Source organism: Hetaerina americana, unplaced genomic scaffold, assembly GCF_022747635.1.
Source record: "Hetaerina americana unplaced genomic scaffold, ioHetAmer1.1.p SCAF_2, whole genome shotgun sequence".
Taxonomy (NCBI): domain Eukaryota; kingdom Metazoa; phylum Arthropoda; class Insecta; order Odonata; family Calopterygidae; genus Hetaerina; species Hetaerina americana.
The window spans coordinates 1,083,631-1,101,365 of record NW_027286763.1 but is presented as its reverse complement, the minus strand read 5'-3'; the positions used below and the strand labels follow the sequence as shown (position 1 = coordinate 1,101,365).

Below are 17,735 nucleotides of genomic sequence, written 5' to 3'. Positions count from 1 at the left end.
TTTCGCTCATGCAAAGGAGGACTACTCCCCTCTTCCTCATGGCTCTTTAATAGGTTTTTGTAGAATATTCAGGTCATCTTACCCAAGGATGGGCTTCCACAACCTGTGAGTAGCCCTTATAATTGTCCATTAAACTTCTTCTTTGGGTAAATTCGCTTATTTTTAAACTAACTTTTGTAACTTGTGGTCAACACACCATCCACAACCCAGTACATTGAACTCTTGCATAGAAGTTCAGCCGCAGGAGGTTTTCACGTAACATTTACAAGTCTTGTTAGGAAGATGAGGCACAGGTAGTTTTTGCTAACAAAGCAAGGTAACTTACAATTAAGCATTTGTTGACTAAAAATAATTCGGTTTATTATGATCAGTCCTTAACAGGATTTTATGTAAAATAACCCTCTTATCATATTATTTGTGTAATGCAAATTGCTTTTAAGTTTATATTTTTTCAATTTGTGTAAAATTTTTGTCATTAGTCATCTGCCAATACAAATATTCCCTGGTGCACTGACCATGATGGACATCTTATTTCAGAGCTCTGTTATTTGGTGGCTTAAGAGAGTCCCAGCAGACAGAAATTGAACTGAAAGGAACATCAGTTGTGGCTGTCAAAGCACTGCTGAAGTACATCTACACTGGACACATGAGTTTGGTTAATCAAAAGGTAAATCCTAGCAAATGTATATATGTGCTCCTCATTACATGGCTCTTGCATTCTGTAGGAAGAGCATTACGTTGGTAAAATTTCTACTCAAATTTAATTCATTTGCATCAATCTAGCTGTAAGCAACTGTCAAAATTGTTTTAATTTCAAAATATTTACCATTGGCAATTTTGGATGGTGGCAATCCTTGCGATGATTCTACAGCAGCATGCAATATGAGACATCCATAGTGGAGAAGGGTGGGTATTGACGTAGTTTTTTGTAATGAATCATTTGAAACATTGTCAGAATGTGGATCAGCAATATTCATAAGTGAGTGAACATTGGAAGCATATGCATCAGTTCAGATATTCAGTATCTTGAGGAGATGATAGACGGAATAATAGTGGATATTTCAGAAATGTTTTCATGAGTCACATGATGAGAGTGGTTTGGAAAGATGGCGGAGGGTCTAAGAAATGGCTCCAATGGTACACATCAAAGTTATGTTCATTTAGTAGAATCTTTTTGGAACCCACCAAGTTTCAGCCAGATTGTTCTCTTAGTTAAGTATTCATTTGAATCTAGCCATGTGATTTCCAAAGAGTGGATGCAGAAGTCATAGTTATTTTATGAGCAGGAAATTGTCCCTGTAGACTAAAGAGACATTTGATGAACAGCATGATAATCTGAGCCTTTGTTTGGACTACCCTGTCAGGGTTTTTTTTTTCAAAGTGGCCCTGTGAGCACAAGTGATGCTGAATATTCAGGATGCCCTGTTGAGGTCACTACTCCAGAGGTCGTGATGAATGATAGAAGAGTGAAGGGTCTGAGTTCCCTAATGTTGCCGGCATATCAAGAAAATGGGTGCATAATACTACCTTGATCAAAAAGTTCCCGGAATAACCACCGTGTGGCGCTCCCATCATTCCGATTTGAGTTCTGTTTTTTTTGTTAAATTTGTTTGTTTGCAAAAGTTACGTAGCCAAGAGTACATCTATCTCTGTGTGTGTTGGCGATTTTTTACAATTGCAGAAATGGATTTAAATTTGCAACAACGAACTTGTATTAAATTTTGCGTAAAAAACGGATTTAGTGGCGCACGGACGTTGGAAATGTTGGAAAAGTGTTTCGGCAACGATTCTCTAAAAAAAACGGTCGTTTACCAGTGGCACGAGCGGTTCAGAAGTGGTCGTGAGTCAATCGAAGATGATGAACGCAGTGGCAGACCATCGACATCGAAAGTCGGTGAAAAAATTGATAAAGTAAAAGAAATGTTGGTCAATAACCGCAAATTAACCATCAGAGAAATAGCGGAGGACTTGAACATTGCCTATGGATCCGCCCAAGACATTGTGGTTAATGATTTGGGTTTCCGTCGTGTAGCAGCAAAGTTGGTTCCAAAAGACCTCAATTTCATGCAAAAAAGAGACCGTGTTGACGTCGCAAAAGACATGATTTGCGAGGCTGAATCCGATCCCACATTCATCAAAAGGATCATTACTGGAGACGAGACGTGGGTTTATGAGTACGACACGCAATCCAGACATCAGGCAAGTGAATGGCGTTCACCAAATGAGCCGAGACCAAAAAAACCACGTCGTTTTCAGTCAAAAAAGAAGGCAATGCTGACGGTTTTCATGGATTACAACGGTGTAGTGCATCATGAATTTTTGCCAGAAGGCCAGACAGTAAACAAAGAGTATTATTTGGGCGTTATGAGACGTTTGCGTGAAGCAATTCGCCGAAAGAGACCAGAAATGTGGGCAGAAAACTCGTGGATTTTGCACCATGATAACGCACCGTCGCACAGTGCTATCATTATTCGTAATTTTTTGACGAAAAATGCAACAAATACCATCCAACAGCCACCAAATTCACCTGATTTGGCTCCCTGTGACTTCTTTCTGTTCAATCGAGTTAAAAAACCATTACGGGGAACGTGTTTTAGCAGCCGAGAGGAAGCAATGGAAAAATCGCAGGAAGCACTGATGGACATACCGAAAACCGAATATAAAAAATGTTTCGAGGATTGGATCAAGCGCTGGCATAAGTGTGTTGCAGTCGATGGGGATTACTTTGAAGGGGACAATATAGATTTAGATGAATAAACTTGTATTTTTAATTTTCTGAATAAATTCCGGGAAATTTTTGATCAGGGTAGTATTTTTACATCAACATTTGGACATGAAGAAGCTATCTGCCAGATGGATGCCTCTTTGGCTCTCAGTTGTCCAAAAATGAAATATCATGTGAAATGTTCTTGAGCCAATTTAAAGCTTTCTGAGCAAAATTCACAAGACTGGGTTGCCCATACGGAACAATCCTGTTACTCTTTCAAAAAGGATCATACCATTACCAATGCATTCTGCCTACAGGTATTAGAAATGGTGATGGAATCTAAAATCAAAATGAATCATGGCAACTATGGAACTCAACCCTCTTGGTGTTGTCTCACATTGGCATTGGGAAAGGCTTGGCATTGGCATTGGGAAAGGCTGTGCCTTGGTGGTCTTCCCGGGTTGAAAGCAGAGAAAAAGAGGACCATAATGATTGTGATAGGTACATGAAATGCTAGGATATGAACAGGGAAGCTAGGAAACACCAATTGAGAGATGGAGAAAGGAAGTACTTGTAGATTGGTGAGTGTATTTTATAAGGTGGCATGGAGAAAAATGGAGAGAGGCGCAGAGTAATTTACAGATTGTACATGGAGTGGCTGTAGCACTGAATGGGAAACTAGGGAGAGGGTAAAGTAAGATCTGGTGCTTCCCCGGCGTATTTGCTTGATGAAGTTTTCTTGGGTCTTCCACCGGGTCAGCCAGGTGTATGGAACCCCTGACCCGGTGGAAGACCCGAGAAAACTTCATCTAGGGAGATGGTAGTAAATATAGAGCAGCGGAGTGGTAATATTCTATTGACAGAGATAGCTGACCTGACCAATCTGGTGGTAATCCAGATGTACATATATGCCAACGAGTGGTCACTGGGAGAAAAAAGAAAAGAGTTTGTATGATCAGTCAGAAGAAATAATTTGGGACCTTCAAGAAAGGAAGCACCAAATAGTAGTGGGGTATTCAAAGAAACTGGTGGATATGCCATGCCAGTAATTTCTAATGGCGTTATCCCCTGATGTACGTTACAATGCAGCAATTTCAAAGTGTAAAAATCACTCGTCTGGACAGGGAAGACACTCATCTCGGTCAATGCAAATGATTTTTGCGCTCTGAAATTGTTGCATTGTAGTAATGGGGTGGAACAGAGTGGAAGGTGAACGGAAAGATGAGAGAAGGGTATGAGAGTAGAGTTTAGGAATTACGTACGGTCAAGGAGCAAAATCAGTGCAGTTCTGAAGGAGAAGAAGTTCGATAATAACCAAATCCTGGTTCATAGATCATCCTAGGCATTTATGCGCATGGAAAATGCTATAAGAAACAGGTGAATGGCAGTTAGTAAATCATAGTGGGACTTAGATTTAGAAACAGCTTCGTTAACCTCTACAGCTTCCCAGGTGTGGATACAGATTAAGATTTAGTTGCCATAAAATGCATCAAAAGGGTAGGGAGGTGTAGGTATGGTGCTTGGTGGTTCAGAGACGAGGGACATGGGAAAAGTTTGGAGAGCAGCTGCAAAACAATCTTCTGATGGAAAGCCTTAGATATTGAGACTAAATGTTGGCTTTTACCATTTCAGCTTTTTTTTAAACTTGTTAATGATATTCTTATAGGAAGATGTTATACTGGACATGCTGGGTTTGGCACATCAATATGGCTTTGTAGATTTGGAGACTTCAATATCAGACCATTTGCGGGAAGCACTGCAGATAAGAAATGTTGGTGCCATTTACGATGCTGCCCGTCTTTACCAACTGGATGCTCTCACCCAAATGTGTTGCACATTTTTTGATAAGCATGCAGAGGCTATCATTGAACATCCATCATTTCTTCTGTTATCGCCTGTGAGTAATTAAAATGAGCAGCTCGTAATTGTTTGATTTCGTGATGTATTGCCCAGTAGAAGTAATATTTCAATGTCAGATTTGCATTGTTTTGACATCCAATAAGAAAAGAGAATGTATGGTCATGTAAAATTTTATGAGTTTTTTCCTTTTGACTATTGATGAGAAGTACCATATTTTCCCATCCATAACATGCACCTCATGTATAACATGCACCCAGAACTTTGTAGTTCTCACGAATTTGTAGAGATACTGCGCGCCCAGGACTTCATAGTTATCTTGAACGTGTATAGATGCCACGCATCTGTATATACTTATATATATATGCGCGTAAAAATTATATAAAGATAAATATGTGTGTAAGAATACGTCTATGTCGGATGTGTGTGTGTAAAAATACGTCCATGTTTGGATTTTTTCAATTTTCATTAAGTAACGCGCATTGTCATTTTTTCGATCATCTGAACATTTGTGTACAGATAATGCACGCGTATAAAATATATAAAGAGTGTGTAAGAATACGTCTATGTCGGATGTGTGTGTGTGTAAAAATACGTCCATGTTTTGATTTTTTCAATTTTAATTACATAATGCGCGTCATTTTTTCGATCATCTGAACATTTTTGTATAGATAACGTACACGTTATATCAATGGGAAAATACGGTATTTGTTGGTTTCTATTTGTTGGTTTGATCCAATTAAACCTTGTCAAACTTGTATATGTATTGTCATTGGGTAAAATTATGGAGCTGCTGAAGTATTGAAGCGATATTCCAAGGTTAAATTACATTTTGAAAAGTGGACTTTTAAGTTTCACTCATTGTCTAATTGATTTTATCAAATGTTAATGGACACATTTCTGATACAGTGGAAACACTTACAATGAGCATAATTTGTTCAGTGATCTTTCTTCTAAAGAAAATCACTCATTTAGTGAAACAGCATTTTGTATAAAAATGTAAAATATGGTAATGCGTTCCTTGCCAAAAAAATAAATATGTACAAGGTTTATTCAAAGAAAATTATGTGTTCATTGTTTAGGATGGTGTTTACCTTTCCTGCTCTTGCATAAGCAAGCAATTGGAAATGCAAATTCGATTTGTGAAAGAAAAAAGAATTGAGACAAATAGTTATTATTTATGATACATATCTAATTCCTTTTTGCTAGAGAACTGTCTAGGGGCATTAATTTTTTCTGAAGCTTCAAAAATTTGTAAAAATGCGGCTCAGATGTATCATAAATTAAATCACTGGCATGCGTTGCCACTTCGTATAAGGGTCGCGATGCCTCACTTGCATGTTTCGATTCAACAGTTTCCTTTGATTTCCACTCCACATTTAGCCTGCTGTTTTGGACTTCACAATTCTTGAAGGATCGCGGACTTATGATCAGTAAGCAAGCGGAGGTTTAATTTCTATGTCCCCACTTGCATTTGTTTAAAATAACGGCATGAGACAGCCTTTGATTGGCTTGTTGCCAGTTAATGCATTCTCTTCTCCTGTTATTTGCACAAATATATGTTTGCTTCGGTAACTTTTTCCAGAAGGGACCCACCTCATCACAATTTAAAACCTTTTGGGGCCTGTAACCCTCAAATTCTATAAGTTTCTTGAAGTTCTTTGTGGCCTTTGGGGCTTACTGCTTCACAATGCTGTGGATGCAGGGTTGTCTCGTAAACTTCTCAAATCACGCACAGCTCCCCTTAAATACTTCTTTGGGCGTTGATCATCTTGGTGTCTTATTCATGTGGTCAGCAAAAATCACCTTTGACTTCTCAGAAATGATATTCTCTTCAATAGCGTCACATTGCAATGTCCTTAATTTTGTCCATTTTCTGTAAGAATATGCAAGTCGTTGGTGTCCACCAATTGTTGATGTGCCCACTAGATCAGCCTGGCAAACCCGTGGCTGATTTAGTACACGATCCTGTTCCTGATTTTCAATGACTTTTCTTTTCATTTCTTATGTTATTTTTATTCTTATGTGGCTTTCTTGTTACGGATTTTCCTTCGGGGTCATTTTTAACATTATGCTCAAAATATTATTAAACTCTGCGCTAAAGAATCACTAACAATAAGCCTGAATGCAAGTTTGGAAAAATGTGTGATCACTAGCCACACCGAGATGCGAGAGGAATGAGTGCTGAACACCAGCCGAAGTGCCAGGTGCGCATGCATTCTGGGATGCCCCCCTCCTCGTCACTCGCTATGCGAAAAGTCACTCTCTAAGCAAGCCATTTTCGGGACCCACAACTTTGCTCATAATGTGAATTACTCGTTAATGCAAGGTGCTCGTCAAGTGAGTTTCTGTTGTACTGTTAAATATTCATTAAAATTATCAGCCATAGTTGATGAGCAACCACATTGAAGAAGGTGAACTTGGTTCATGAAACTGAATATGTCAGGAGCATGATGTTGTTATTCATTGTAGGGTGCGCTGAAAGAAATATGCTGCAGAGACTCCTTCTGTGCCCCAGAAGTCCAAATGTTCCGCTCCGTGTGTCGGTGGGTGAAGCACAACATAGATAGCCACCCGGAGGAGGAAACAGCCAATGTGCATCCTGGTGGCTGTGAGGACAATCTTGAGGATGATTCGGATGAAGAAGAAGCTCGGTTTATTGCCAAGAAAGAAGCACTTTCTGTGGTCCGACTCCCTCTTATCTCTTTACCAGAGTTGCTTAAGGAAGTGCGTCAGTCTGGTCTCATTTCTCCAGATGCCATCCTCGATGCCATTGAGGAGCAAACGGGGAAGGATACTGACTTGAAGTATCGTGGCCACTTGCGTGAGTATTTCATGAGTTTCTTCACTGAAGCACGCAATTGGGTGACTTAATCATGCACAAGGTGGTGGAATTTTGTTGGCATAGTTTAATGGAACATGGAAATCTAAATGCATTTACAATACAAAAATGCTAATGGGATAAACAAGTTGTGACAATATTCTTTTACATGTGTGATTTGCATTTCTGAAATGTAGACTGTTTAAGTTGGAGTGTTGTTGTGTAGTTTTGATCATGTGGTAAAGCAGCATTTTCCTTTGTATGCTATAAGCTACCCTAAAGTTCCTTTAAATGTTTTTACCCACTGTTGTGATTGCCAAGAATTTGCCTGTGGGTTTCACTGAATTAAATTTTCATTCCCAGGGATTGCTCCACCTTGGGGCTGGGGCGTAGTTATATATAGTTGATTTAGATGAACTTTTATTGTAAATTAGAGTTCTACAGAAACTCATTCATGCCCCCGGTAAACATATAAAAGATAATGCACTGCACCAGTGTAATGAAGAAAACTTCACTGCTCTTTTTGGTCCACTTCCGTTCTATGGGATTTGTCCCAAATAAACTACTGACCCAATTCACCAGTGGCTCAAAAAGCTTTATGCGTGATACATCTTTGGCTTGAAATAAAAGCATTTTTATTTATTATATTAATTATTAGAATTATGTTTCCCTGCGCATTTCAGTTCCTGGGAAGAATGTGGCCACAGTCCGACTAGGTGCCAAGGTACTTCAAGGAGAAATGCGTTCTGCTTTGCTGGATGGAAACTGTATTAATTATGACATGGAACTTGGATATACCAGGCATACGATTTGTGACTCAGGGGCAGCTGCTGATGCTTCTTGTGGTGAACCAGGAATTCTTATAGAGCTTGGAATGCCATGCATAATAAATCAAATTTCCATGCTGCTGTGGGATCGAGATGTGAGGTAGGTGTCCTAGGGTTTCTCGTTACGTTCCCTTTTAAACCTGACCCATTGTGAGAGAGAATACCATTCTTGTGTGGGCTATACTATCTTTCTTAAACTGTAAGAGTATCAGTCTTAATTAATTGAACGTACTGAAGCACATTTATCACCAAAGCTAAATCTTGTACATTCAGTTTTCATCTACTTCTTCCCTGTAATTCTCTTTAATTAAACATTAAACTTCATAAGCACTGAAATGTAATCTGAATCTACATGGGATGGCCCTGAAGTACCCAGCCTGACCGAGAGATGGTGGTAATTGTTTGAAAAATATCACTGTATTAGAAAGAACGCCATCTATAAAGCAAATGTTTCAAGTTTGAAGACGCCACTTTGGTTAGTATTTGTTTGGCAGCCATCATTAGTGAGCATTGTCCGTGAATTTGTGAAAATGGAGAAAATTGGTCATCATTATGTGATATAATACCTTTATTTGAAAGGCCTCAGCCCAACCAATGTGAAAGCTGAAGTGGATTCTACTCTGGGAGAGTCTGCTTCTTCGTTTACAACAGTCAAGTATTGGGTAGCAGAGTTTAAACGAGACCATACGAGCTGTCAAGATGAGCGAGGCATTGGTCGACCAAATGAGGTGACGACTCCAGAAGCAGTGAAGAAAATCCACAAAGTGATACTGGATGATCGTCGACTGAAAGTCCACGAGCTAGCAGACATAGTAGTCATTTCAAAAAGTGTGATACATCGCATGTTAACTGAAAACTTGGACATGAGAAAGCTGTGTGCAAGCTGGGTGGCCTGTTAGTTCACACTTGAGCAAAACCAGTGTCATGAAGGTGTTTCAATTGAGTGTTTAGCAAAGTTTCACAGCAACAAAGCAGAATTTTTGCGACGTTTTATAACCATGGATGAAACATGGGTCCATTGCTTCACATTGGAGACAAAAGAACAATCAAAACAATGGATTTAAAAGAGAGAACCCACTCCAAAGAAGGCAAAGATGTGTCATCTGCAGGCAAGGTCGTGGCGTTGGTTTTTTGGGATACCCTTGGGGTAATTTTCATTGACACTCTTGAAAAAGGAAAAACTATCAACTAGTATCATGCAAACTTATTTGAGCGAAGCAATCAAGCAAAAGCGGCCGGCCGCATTTGGCCGAGAAGAAAGTGTTGTTTCATCAAGACAACGCACCAGCTCACAAATCCGTTACACTATTGCAGTGGCCAAAATTCATGAATTCCAGTTTGAATTGCTCCATCATGCTCCCCTTTTCGCCGGATTTAGTCTCCTCGGATCGTTTTCTGCTCTCAAACTTGAAAAAATTGGTCAAAGATTTTCCAACCGTTAAGAAGTGATGTCAGCAGTTAATGGCTATTTTAAGGAGTAAGACAGTTCTTATTATGAAAAGGGTATCAAATTTATTAAACAACACTGGGAAAAGTGTATAGAGCTGAAAGGAGATTATGTTGAAAAGTAAATAATTTTTTTCCAAAATTTTTGTTTTCTTTGTTGATTCGGGTACTTCTTGGATTACCCTCGTACATGAGTTGTTTATGCTATTCTTAAATCCATGCACAGCGGTAATATAGTCCAGCTGATATCTCCCTTATCACCCATTTTCCATGTGCACAGTGGAACCTCATTTAACGAGCACCTCGCACAGCAAGTAATTCGCATTACGAGCAAAAATATTGGTCCTGGAATGATTGTGCACCTGCTGCTTTAGTTTGTGTTTAGCACTCTTACCGCTAACCTTAGAGTTGCTAGTGATCACACATTTTTCCAAACTTGTGTTCAGGATTATTATTAGTGATACTTGGTTGCAAAGTTTAGAAATATTTTGTGAATAATTTACAAAATGACCCCGAAGAAAAATCTGTGAGAAGAAATCTGCGAAAGAATAAAAACAATGGTAGAAATTGAAAGTAAAATCATTGAAAATTGGGAATAAGATGTGAGCAGCAGGGCTGATCTAGTATGCTCATCAACAATCAGTTGACATCAGCGATTGGCATTTTGTTCAAGAGAAAGGAATAAGTTTAGGAGATATGTGCTTCAAAGAGAGTGACAAGAATATCTACACTCAGCTGGCACTGCAAATTCTCAACATTGTTGAAAGGTTGCTTCTCACGTGGGTGAATGAAAAGCAAATGCAACGTGACACTAGTGACAAGAATATAATTTGTGAGAAGGGGAAGTGATTTCCACGGATCTCGTTAAACAAATGACGGGATCATCAATGCTTGTACAAGTATTTTCATGGGGAGCCGTGCGTGATTCGAGAAGTTAACGAGAAGAACCGTCGTCCAGTACGTGGTGAGGCGACAAGCTCTTAGCCCAAGGCAACGGAGAACTTCATGGGTGATTACCAAAAGCTGCAGCAGGGTTTTGATTGTGACAACATGGGTCTCTTTGGGAAGAAGATGCCAATGTGAGTGAGTACATATTTGTACCCATAACAGTGGAGCGGAATCCATCTCCTGGTCACAAGCCAATGACAGGGTCATCTCACTCTGCAAATATGCAAGCAGGGAATCGAAAGTCAAACCCTTGCTTGTTTACCTGGAGGACACAACAAGCTGTTGCATTGCGCCATGTTTGCGAGGTATTGCCCTAACGAGGCAGTGATGATGTGAACCAGAAATTTATCGAACGACTTTCCTTAATCTCTTTTTTTTTTTTCAAAATTTTCAGCTGCTGGAAAAAACAAATGTCTCTAGGTAGTGTTCTAGTAAAAAGGAATTAGGTATGTATCATGATAATAAACAATTTATTTCAATTTTTTTGCTTTTACAAATTAAGTTTGCATTCCTGGTTGCTTCATTCTGTGATAGAAGAAAGGTGAATATGATCAACCATCCTAAGCAATATAATATATATATAATTTTCTTTAAATAAACCTTGTACATAATGAATTTTTTTTGGATAGAACATATCATATTGTACATTAATTTCTATGGGAAGAGTTGTTTCACTTAAGAGGAAAGCCCCAGAACAAATTATGCTTCTTTTATGAGGTTCCACCGTACTTACAGCTGCTGCGGTGTTTAAACCAGGTGTTAGTTATAATTCCTCCATTTCTTCTTGGGGTCATTTCCTTCTCCTAAACTATACTCTCCTACCTACTCCCATCTTTCCCTTTGCCTACCGTCACCCTCCAATTCCCATCAATGTCTAGTGTTCTTTTCCAGGGAAATTCGCAATCATTTTGTTTGATGACATGCACTATTAAAAGTTTCTGCGCCCTTGTAAAACTGTTTTTCCACCCATCTAAAAATGGCTGAAATAAAAATGAAAAAATTGTACATTCCATTTCTAAAATGAATTCAAATTAATCACATGGAACTATTAAGGAGAGTTTCCATTATCATGGATAATCAAGATATTACTCATGCCATTTTTAAAGTGATGCTCACTCTTTCCAATTCTCAAAAGCTTAAAAAAAAGGTTAAGATGCAAGATTTGGATGTTCACATTTTTTTAAGTTTTGGATCAGTCGGGTTACGGCTTTGAATTTCATTTAAATGGTGTTTCAAGTCTGTAATGAAAATCATTCTATATCCTTGGATTTTTATCTGGTGCTACACATAGTTTTGAATATGTGCCTTTTGAATCAAGTTATGTCGAAAAAAAAGATTTTATTATAAGCAATGCTGTTGCTACCAATAAAATTTTGAGGATAGCAGTTAATCTTGCAGGGTCATAATGATGGATAATTGTGCTGCATTCCTTTGTAATATGAATCTAATTATTATATTTGGTGAAAGGTATTGGCATTTGGGTTCATGTCTCATTTCTGTCCTGCTTTCATTGTTTATCATGTGATTACACAGCTTTTTGAAATATAAATGACTGCATATCCTTTCTTTGTTTATAGGTCATATTCTTATTACATAGAGGTGTCGATGGATCACAAGGAATGGTTCAGGGTCGTAGATCATACTAGATACCACTGTCGTTCCTGGCAAATTCTTTATTTTGCTCCGAGAGTGGTGAAATATATTCGCATTGTTGGCACTTATAACACTGTGAATAAAGTTTTCCACGTTGTGTCCATGGAGGCATCATATAATCCTGTGCCTGTGACACTTGAAAGAGGTCTTATTGGTAAGTGTCATGTCTGTATTAATTTTAGCTTACCAAATGCTTTCTATGTATATTAAAAGTCGGTTTTAGTTTTGTAAATCTATTCATACTTGTAGTATGGTTATGTTTACGGAAAGTTATGTTTTTCAGGCACAATGCGTTGGTCGCCTTTGCATGTTTATACAGAATTTGCATGGTTTGTATCATTACTATCGATAAAATATTCAGAAAAATAGACTTATTTCAGATGTTGCCACAATGCCTCAAAATTCTCCAAGGTACATACCTTGAGTGTACACGCACTTTTGCCACCGGCTTTTCCACAACTCCAAGGCTCCCTGGTGGGTAAATTCCAGAAGGTCCTCAAGGGTACACTAGCAAGCTTCATTGACAGCACTTGGGGTCCTATGGTGGTGTCCTTTGAGGAAGGATTTCACTTTTGGGAATAGAAAATAGTGTGGTGGTGCCAGGTTGGGACTGTAAGGGGGTTGGGGAATTGTTGCAATGCCGGTGCAGAAGGTCTTTGCTAGCAGACACTCAACTCGGCTCTTAGTCAGCCATTCCAAGGGTCGCGGGTTCGATTCCCACCTGGGTGAGTTTTCCTCCACCTAGGGCTTGGGTGTTTGTAAATGTGACCATTGTTATCGTTGTTAATAGTTCGATGTAAAGGCCAAAATGTGCTGTTTTCGGACTAATACTGAATAAATAAAATAAATAGTCATTCGTCAAGACCTTGGAGACGAGTTTAGTGCTGGTCTTTCACATCACCAAATGTTCAGTGGTTCTCGTAATGGTGCCTACTGTCATCTTAACAATGCCAATGCAATCTGCGATCATGCACACACTTGACCCATGGTCTGAATTCAGCACTTCATGCACATCTCTGGGAAAAAAATCTTATCAAGACTTTTTATACAAACTTTGTAAATGGGTAGTCTGAAAAGTTTCCAACCTAACAAATATAATTGATACATTTTTCATTCATGTTTATTTTTCATTATAGTCTCCTTTTTAGTCGATACACTGTTTTCATCAATACCCTAAATTTTTTAAATACTCTTCCGCACTTTTCTCTGCAAAATAAGCATTTGTGCTTGCGATGACCTCCTCATCTGATGTTAAATCTCTGTCCTTAAAGTAAGACTTAAAGGTTAGGAAACAGGAGGAAGTCACTGGAGGTCGGATCTGGTGAATGGCGTGAGTGGTTGACCAATTTGAAGTGCCATTCACTGAATTTGAGACATGGCTCTAGTGTTTTGTCGTATTCCGAGAAACTGCGGGAGATGCTGCAATGGTAACCTTAAATAGAGTCGTCCGCTAATGTGCATTTCATTTCTTCTTCAAATGTGGTCATCTTTTTGCAATTTCTGCCTCCAGCTTGTCAAGTAATGACTCTCCCGGGGTTTTTTATCTTTGTGAAGGTAATCAATGACCAAGGTTTCATGACTATCCCAAAAATCAGTCTCCATTTTTTTTTTTGGCCGATGGAACTTTCTTTGCTTTTACAGAGCAGTTTCGCAGTCCACTGCTATGAGTGCTCTTTTGTCTCAGGAGTTTATGATAGTGGTGAATCCAAGTTCCATCTGCTATTATAAATCAATGCAAAATATCTGACTCGCTTCACTGAAACCACTCCAGCCAAGGAGCTTGGAAATGCTTATTCAAGTGCATTTGGTGTATGGCCATGCTTAAATTCAGCTGCCCAAAGTTTAACGGTCATTAATGATGCTGCGCAGTCCCCGTACTCAATGCCCAACTAATCTTTGATTTATGTAAGCGCATTGCCTTTCAAAAACAAATATTCAATGGCAGCTTCATGTACAATTTATTTCATTTTCACCAAAACCCCCACAATGACTCACTCAAAGGATTGTCAAACAACAACTGATTATTTAAAATGGATAGAAGTTGGGTGAGTATCTTTCAACATGCTCACGAAGATTCCTCTACTTTGGTTGAAGAGTGCTGCCATCGCCATGTTGATGTTGAAAACTTTTCATACAAGCCTCACATGCTCTCTGGTTTGAGGCTTCACTTTGTGGAAGTATTTATATGTAATCCATTAAAAGTTTTTGTACATTTTGAGGTCAGAAAGCTTTGAGATTATCCTCGTACATGGTATACAAAGATTCTTGATGTATGCTGCACTCTTCATATTGTGCTTCTATCTCATAAAGTTAAAGTTATTGATGCATGCTAAAATAACTCAGTGGTATCCATTAGAAAAGATGATTTTTTAGCTTCCCATGTTGAACTTTCCATTTTTATTATTGAATCCTTCTTTTCTTCCAAGAGGGAAAGTTGGTGCTGCTCTGTTCCCATTATCAGCTTATGGGATGAAAGTGCCTCTGATAGCTCTAAGGTTTAAGTTTCTTTAGAACTAAGATGTGCATAGAACAGTTTACGGCAGTTTGCTTGTGCAGAGCACCATTACTCGGGCGATGGTTATCATCTTAGCTCTTGTGTGGAAAGGTCACCTAATTGCAATGAATTCATAAATATGGTCAACTGTAGTTGATGGCCATCACAGTAAAACACATTGCAAATAAAAAAATTAACTCTTCAGTCAGCCCCTGACAACATTCTCAGGTAGAACAAAATGTTGAGTTTTTGCAAGTGCTCCATTAGCAGAAGGAAAATCCAAAAACATTATTTTGTAAGAATGAGCTGGGTGTACCTTCTTCTTCTAAATATCCTTTATTTATAGCCTATTTTTCTCACATATTGTAATAAATGGTTCAAAGGAAAGTTGAAAGTGTTGAAAGGTTGTTTTTCCATATTTAAATGTAAGAACCTACAAGATTTAGTCTTTTGCTGCAAATGATCTTAGTCATTAAGGCTTCAAAAAAAAAAATTACTTAAAAAATTAGTTCCATTTATTTAAACTGCAAAATTAATTTTTTTGCACTGTGTACTTGTTTTTTAGCTGCCTACTTTAGGTTTTGAAACCTTTATGTGATAGAATTCCAAGGCCAGAAGAATGATAAGGTAGAATAGGAAAGGCGGTATTTACTTATAAAAGAAGTTCCAGAAACAACTGACTATGACTCGAGTTGGATAAAGATTGCCTATTTAAATGTTCGTGTCCCCAAAAGACCAGGTGACTCTTAATGCCTAATAATGGGACCCCACCTACTGCTCTTTAAATATTGCCTCCCACCACTACCCGTTGTGGTATTCATGCCATCCAGATTGGTCCACTGAGGTTCTGCCATGTCAAAAGCTGACTCCCAAGGCCAAGGGAGAAACAAGACCTATTGGCTGCAGTAGAGGAACATTAATATCAAAGATCAATAGTGATTCAAAGGACGACTGCTAAGTAGGAAGGTAAAAAGAAGAAAACATTATCCCTTGTCTCTGAAAAGGACTTCTGAGGAGTAAAAGATTAAAAGAAAGTAGTGGCAAGTGCCACCATCTGTTATGCAAGGGGCACGCCGAAAAAATAGCCATGAAACTTGGCAAATGTAACATGAAGGTGACAAGTTCAAGACAATGGAAATGGCAGCTGGCCTGATTGCTAGGGACTAGGGCTACATTTCCTGTGACATGAATGAAAGGATAAACTGCATGAAATGCTCTTGTGGGAAATATTATTTTTGTATCTATTCACCCAAATCTAAGATGACTTTTATGTTTACTCAGAATATATATCATTTTTCATTAACTTTAAGGCATGAAATTTGGTACAGAGAAAGGTGCAATGGTAAGGATGCCGGGTAGATAAGATGTTGTTGCATGTAGATGTATACAGGAGAGGAGTCATCCATTCAATGATGCATCCTGGGGCAATGGATTGAGTCAGTAACTCGATCTTTAAAGCTATTTTCACATGGCAAAGTGATTAATTTGTCTTTTATATAATGGAAAAAGTGCCCAATGGAAAAGCTGCTGTTAATCTGTTCTTGTATTTTCTTTTATGTAAGTGATAATATTATTTTCTAGTTCCAAAGCACAATGTTGCTCGAGTAGAATGCAGTGCATCGGTTATTGAAGGTGTGAGTCGAAGTCGTAATGCTCTTCTCAATGGAGACACTAGCAACTATAATTGGGACTCGGGATACACTTGTCACCAATTGGGCTCTGGTGCCATTCTCATTCAACTCAGCCAGCCATATCTTATTGACTCCATGAGGTATGTATCCAATATTTAAACTGCCAATATAGTTGGTTTTTGTGCCCATGCATCACTTACCAGAGAGTTGTTCTTGAAAATATACAAATGCAGAGCTTTTTGATCACACTGTAAAAACCATCAAGAATAGGTCACTTCGGAAAGAATCTGAGGTTTTCACAGTGTTATCCTCAATGGATAAGGCTTTTGGGCAATCCTTTGCATCAGGGTGTCTCGTCGTCCCTTAGAGATACCCTGACTGCCCAAAACCCTTATCCCTTGTCACTTAAAAAATTTGATCAAATCTGTGTACTTTTGATAATTGAATATTGTGGGTATTGACGCTCAACTTTTGCTATGGTTTTTAAATCCAGATTCACATTTTATCGAGTGGCATAGTCAATCCACATTCAGTTTTGTAATTTGTGATGCATGCATATGTTCTTTGCTATAACTGAAAGCTTAATTCATCAAATAGGTTGCTCCTCTGGGATTGTGATGATCGCAGCTACAGTTACTACATAGAAGTCTCAGTGAACTCATGTGACTGGGAGTTGGTGGTCGACAAGACACGTGAAGCATGTCGCTCATGGCAGACTTTGAGGTTTGAACGCCGTCCTGTGGTCTTCATCCGTATTGTGGGGACGCACAACACTGCTAATGAGGTGAGGAACTTTCAAGAAAGCAGCACTCAAATGAAAGCCCTCATTGTTCAGAAAATAGAGAGACTTAACCTCTGCAGGTGAAAGATATTACATTCATTTTTATCAATAAAATAATAATCCATGGCATCAGAATGTTAAAAAATACAATTGAAGAAAAATGAGAGGGACATTTTGCAAAGAATAATAATGATTTTTTTAACATCATACCTTTGCTTGTCCTCCGAATGTTAATGATTCTCTGCCAAGTAATCCCCATTGGATTCAATTCACTTTTCCCACCTTCATTTCCAGACTTTGAATACATGCTTTAGGCCATTTTTTTTAATGGGCCCTTCAAAATCACCTGAGCAGCCCTCACCACTGCTTATGATGTGAAAAATGTTTCTTCATTTTGAGGAGTGGGCAGAAGTCACATGAGGCTAGGTGTGAACTGTATAGGCAGGATTAGAGAACACACTTCACATTGGATTTTGTGAGATATTCCGTATTAACATTCACGATGTGTAAATGTGCATTATAATGCTGATAACATAATGCCGTTGGAAAATTTCGATGGCAGTTTTGCGA

General features: G+C 38.6%; 1 protein-coding gene across 1 annotated transcript in view; it reads left to right on the top strand.

Annotated features, from left to right (window-relative positions):
* The window catches only part of BTBD9 (BTB (POZ) domain containing 9), a 33,549-nt gene that overhangs the window by 11,969 nt on the left and 3,845 nt on the right, over nucleotides 1-17,735 (top strand). Inside the window, exons 3-9 of the mRNA XM_071584924.1 lie at nucleotides 538-667; nucleotides 4,374-4,604; nucleotides 7,037-7,388; nucleotides 8,069-8,312; nucleotides 12,184-12,413; nucleotides 16,335-16,524; nucleotides 16,982-17,168. Of these exons, the coding sequence (XP_071441025.1) occupies nucleotides 538-667; nucleotides 4,374-4,604; nucleotides 7,037-7,388; nucleotides 8,069-8,312; nucleotides 12,184-12,413; nucleotides 16,335-16,524; nucleotides 16,982-17,168 (1,564 nt within the window). The remainder of the gene's footprint in view (nucleotides 1-537; nucleotides 668-4,373; nucleotides 4,605-7,036; nucleotides 7,389-8,068; nucleotides 8,313-12,183; nucleotides 12,414-16,334; nucleotides 16,525-16,981; nucleotides 17,169-17,735) is intronic.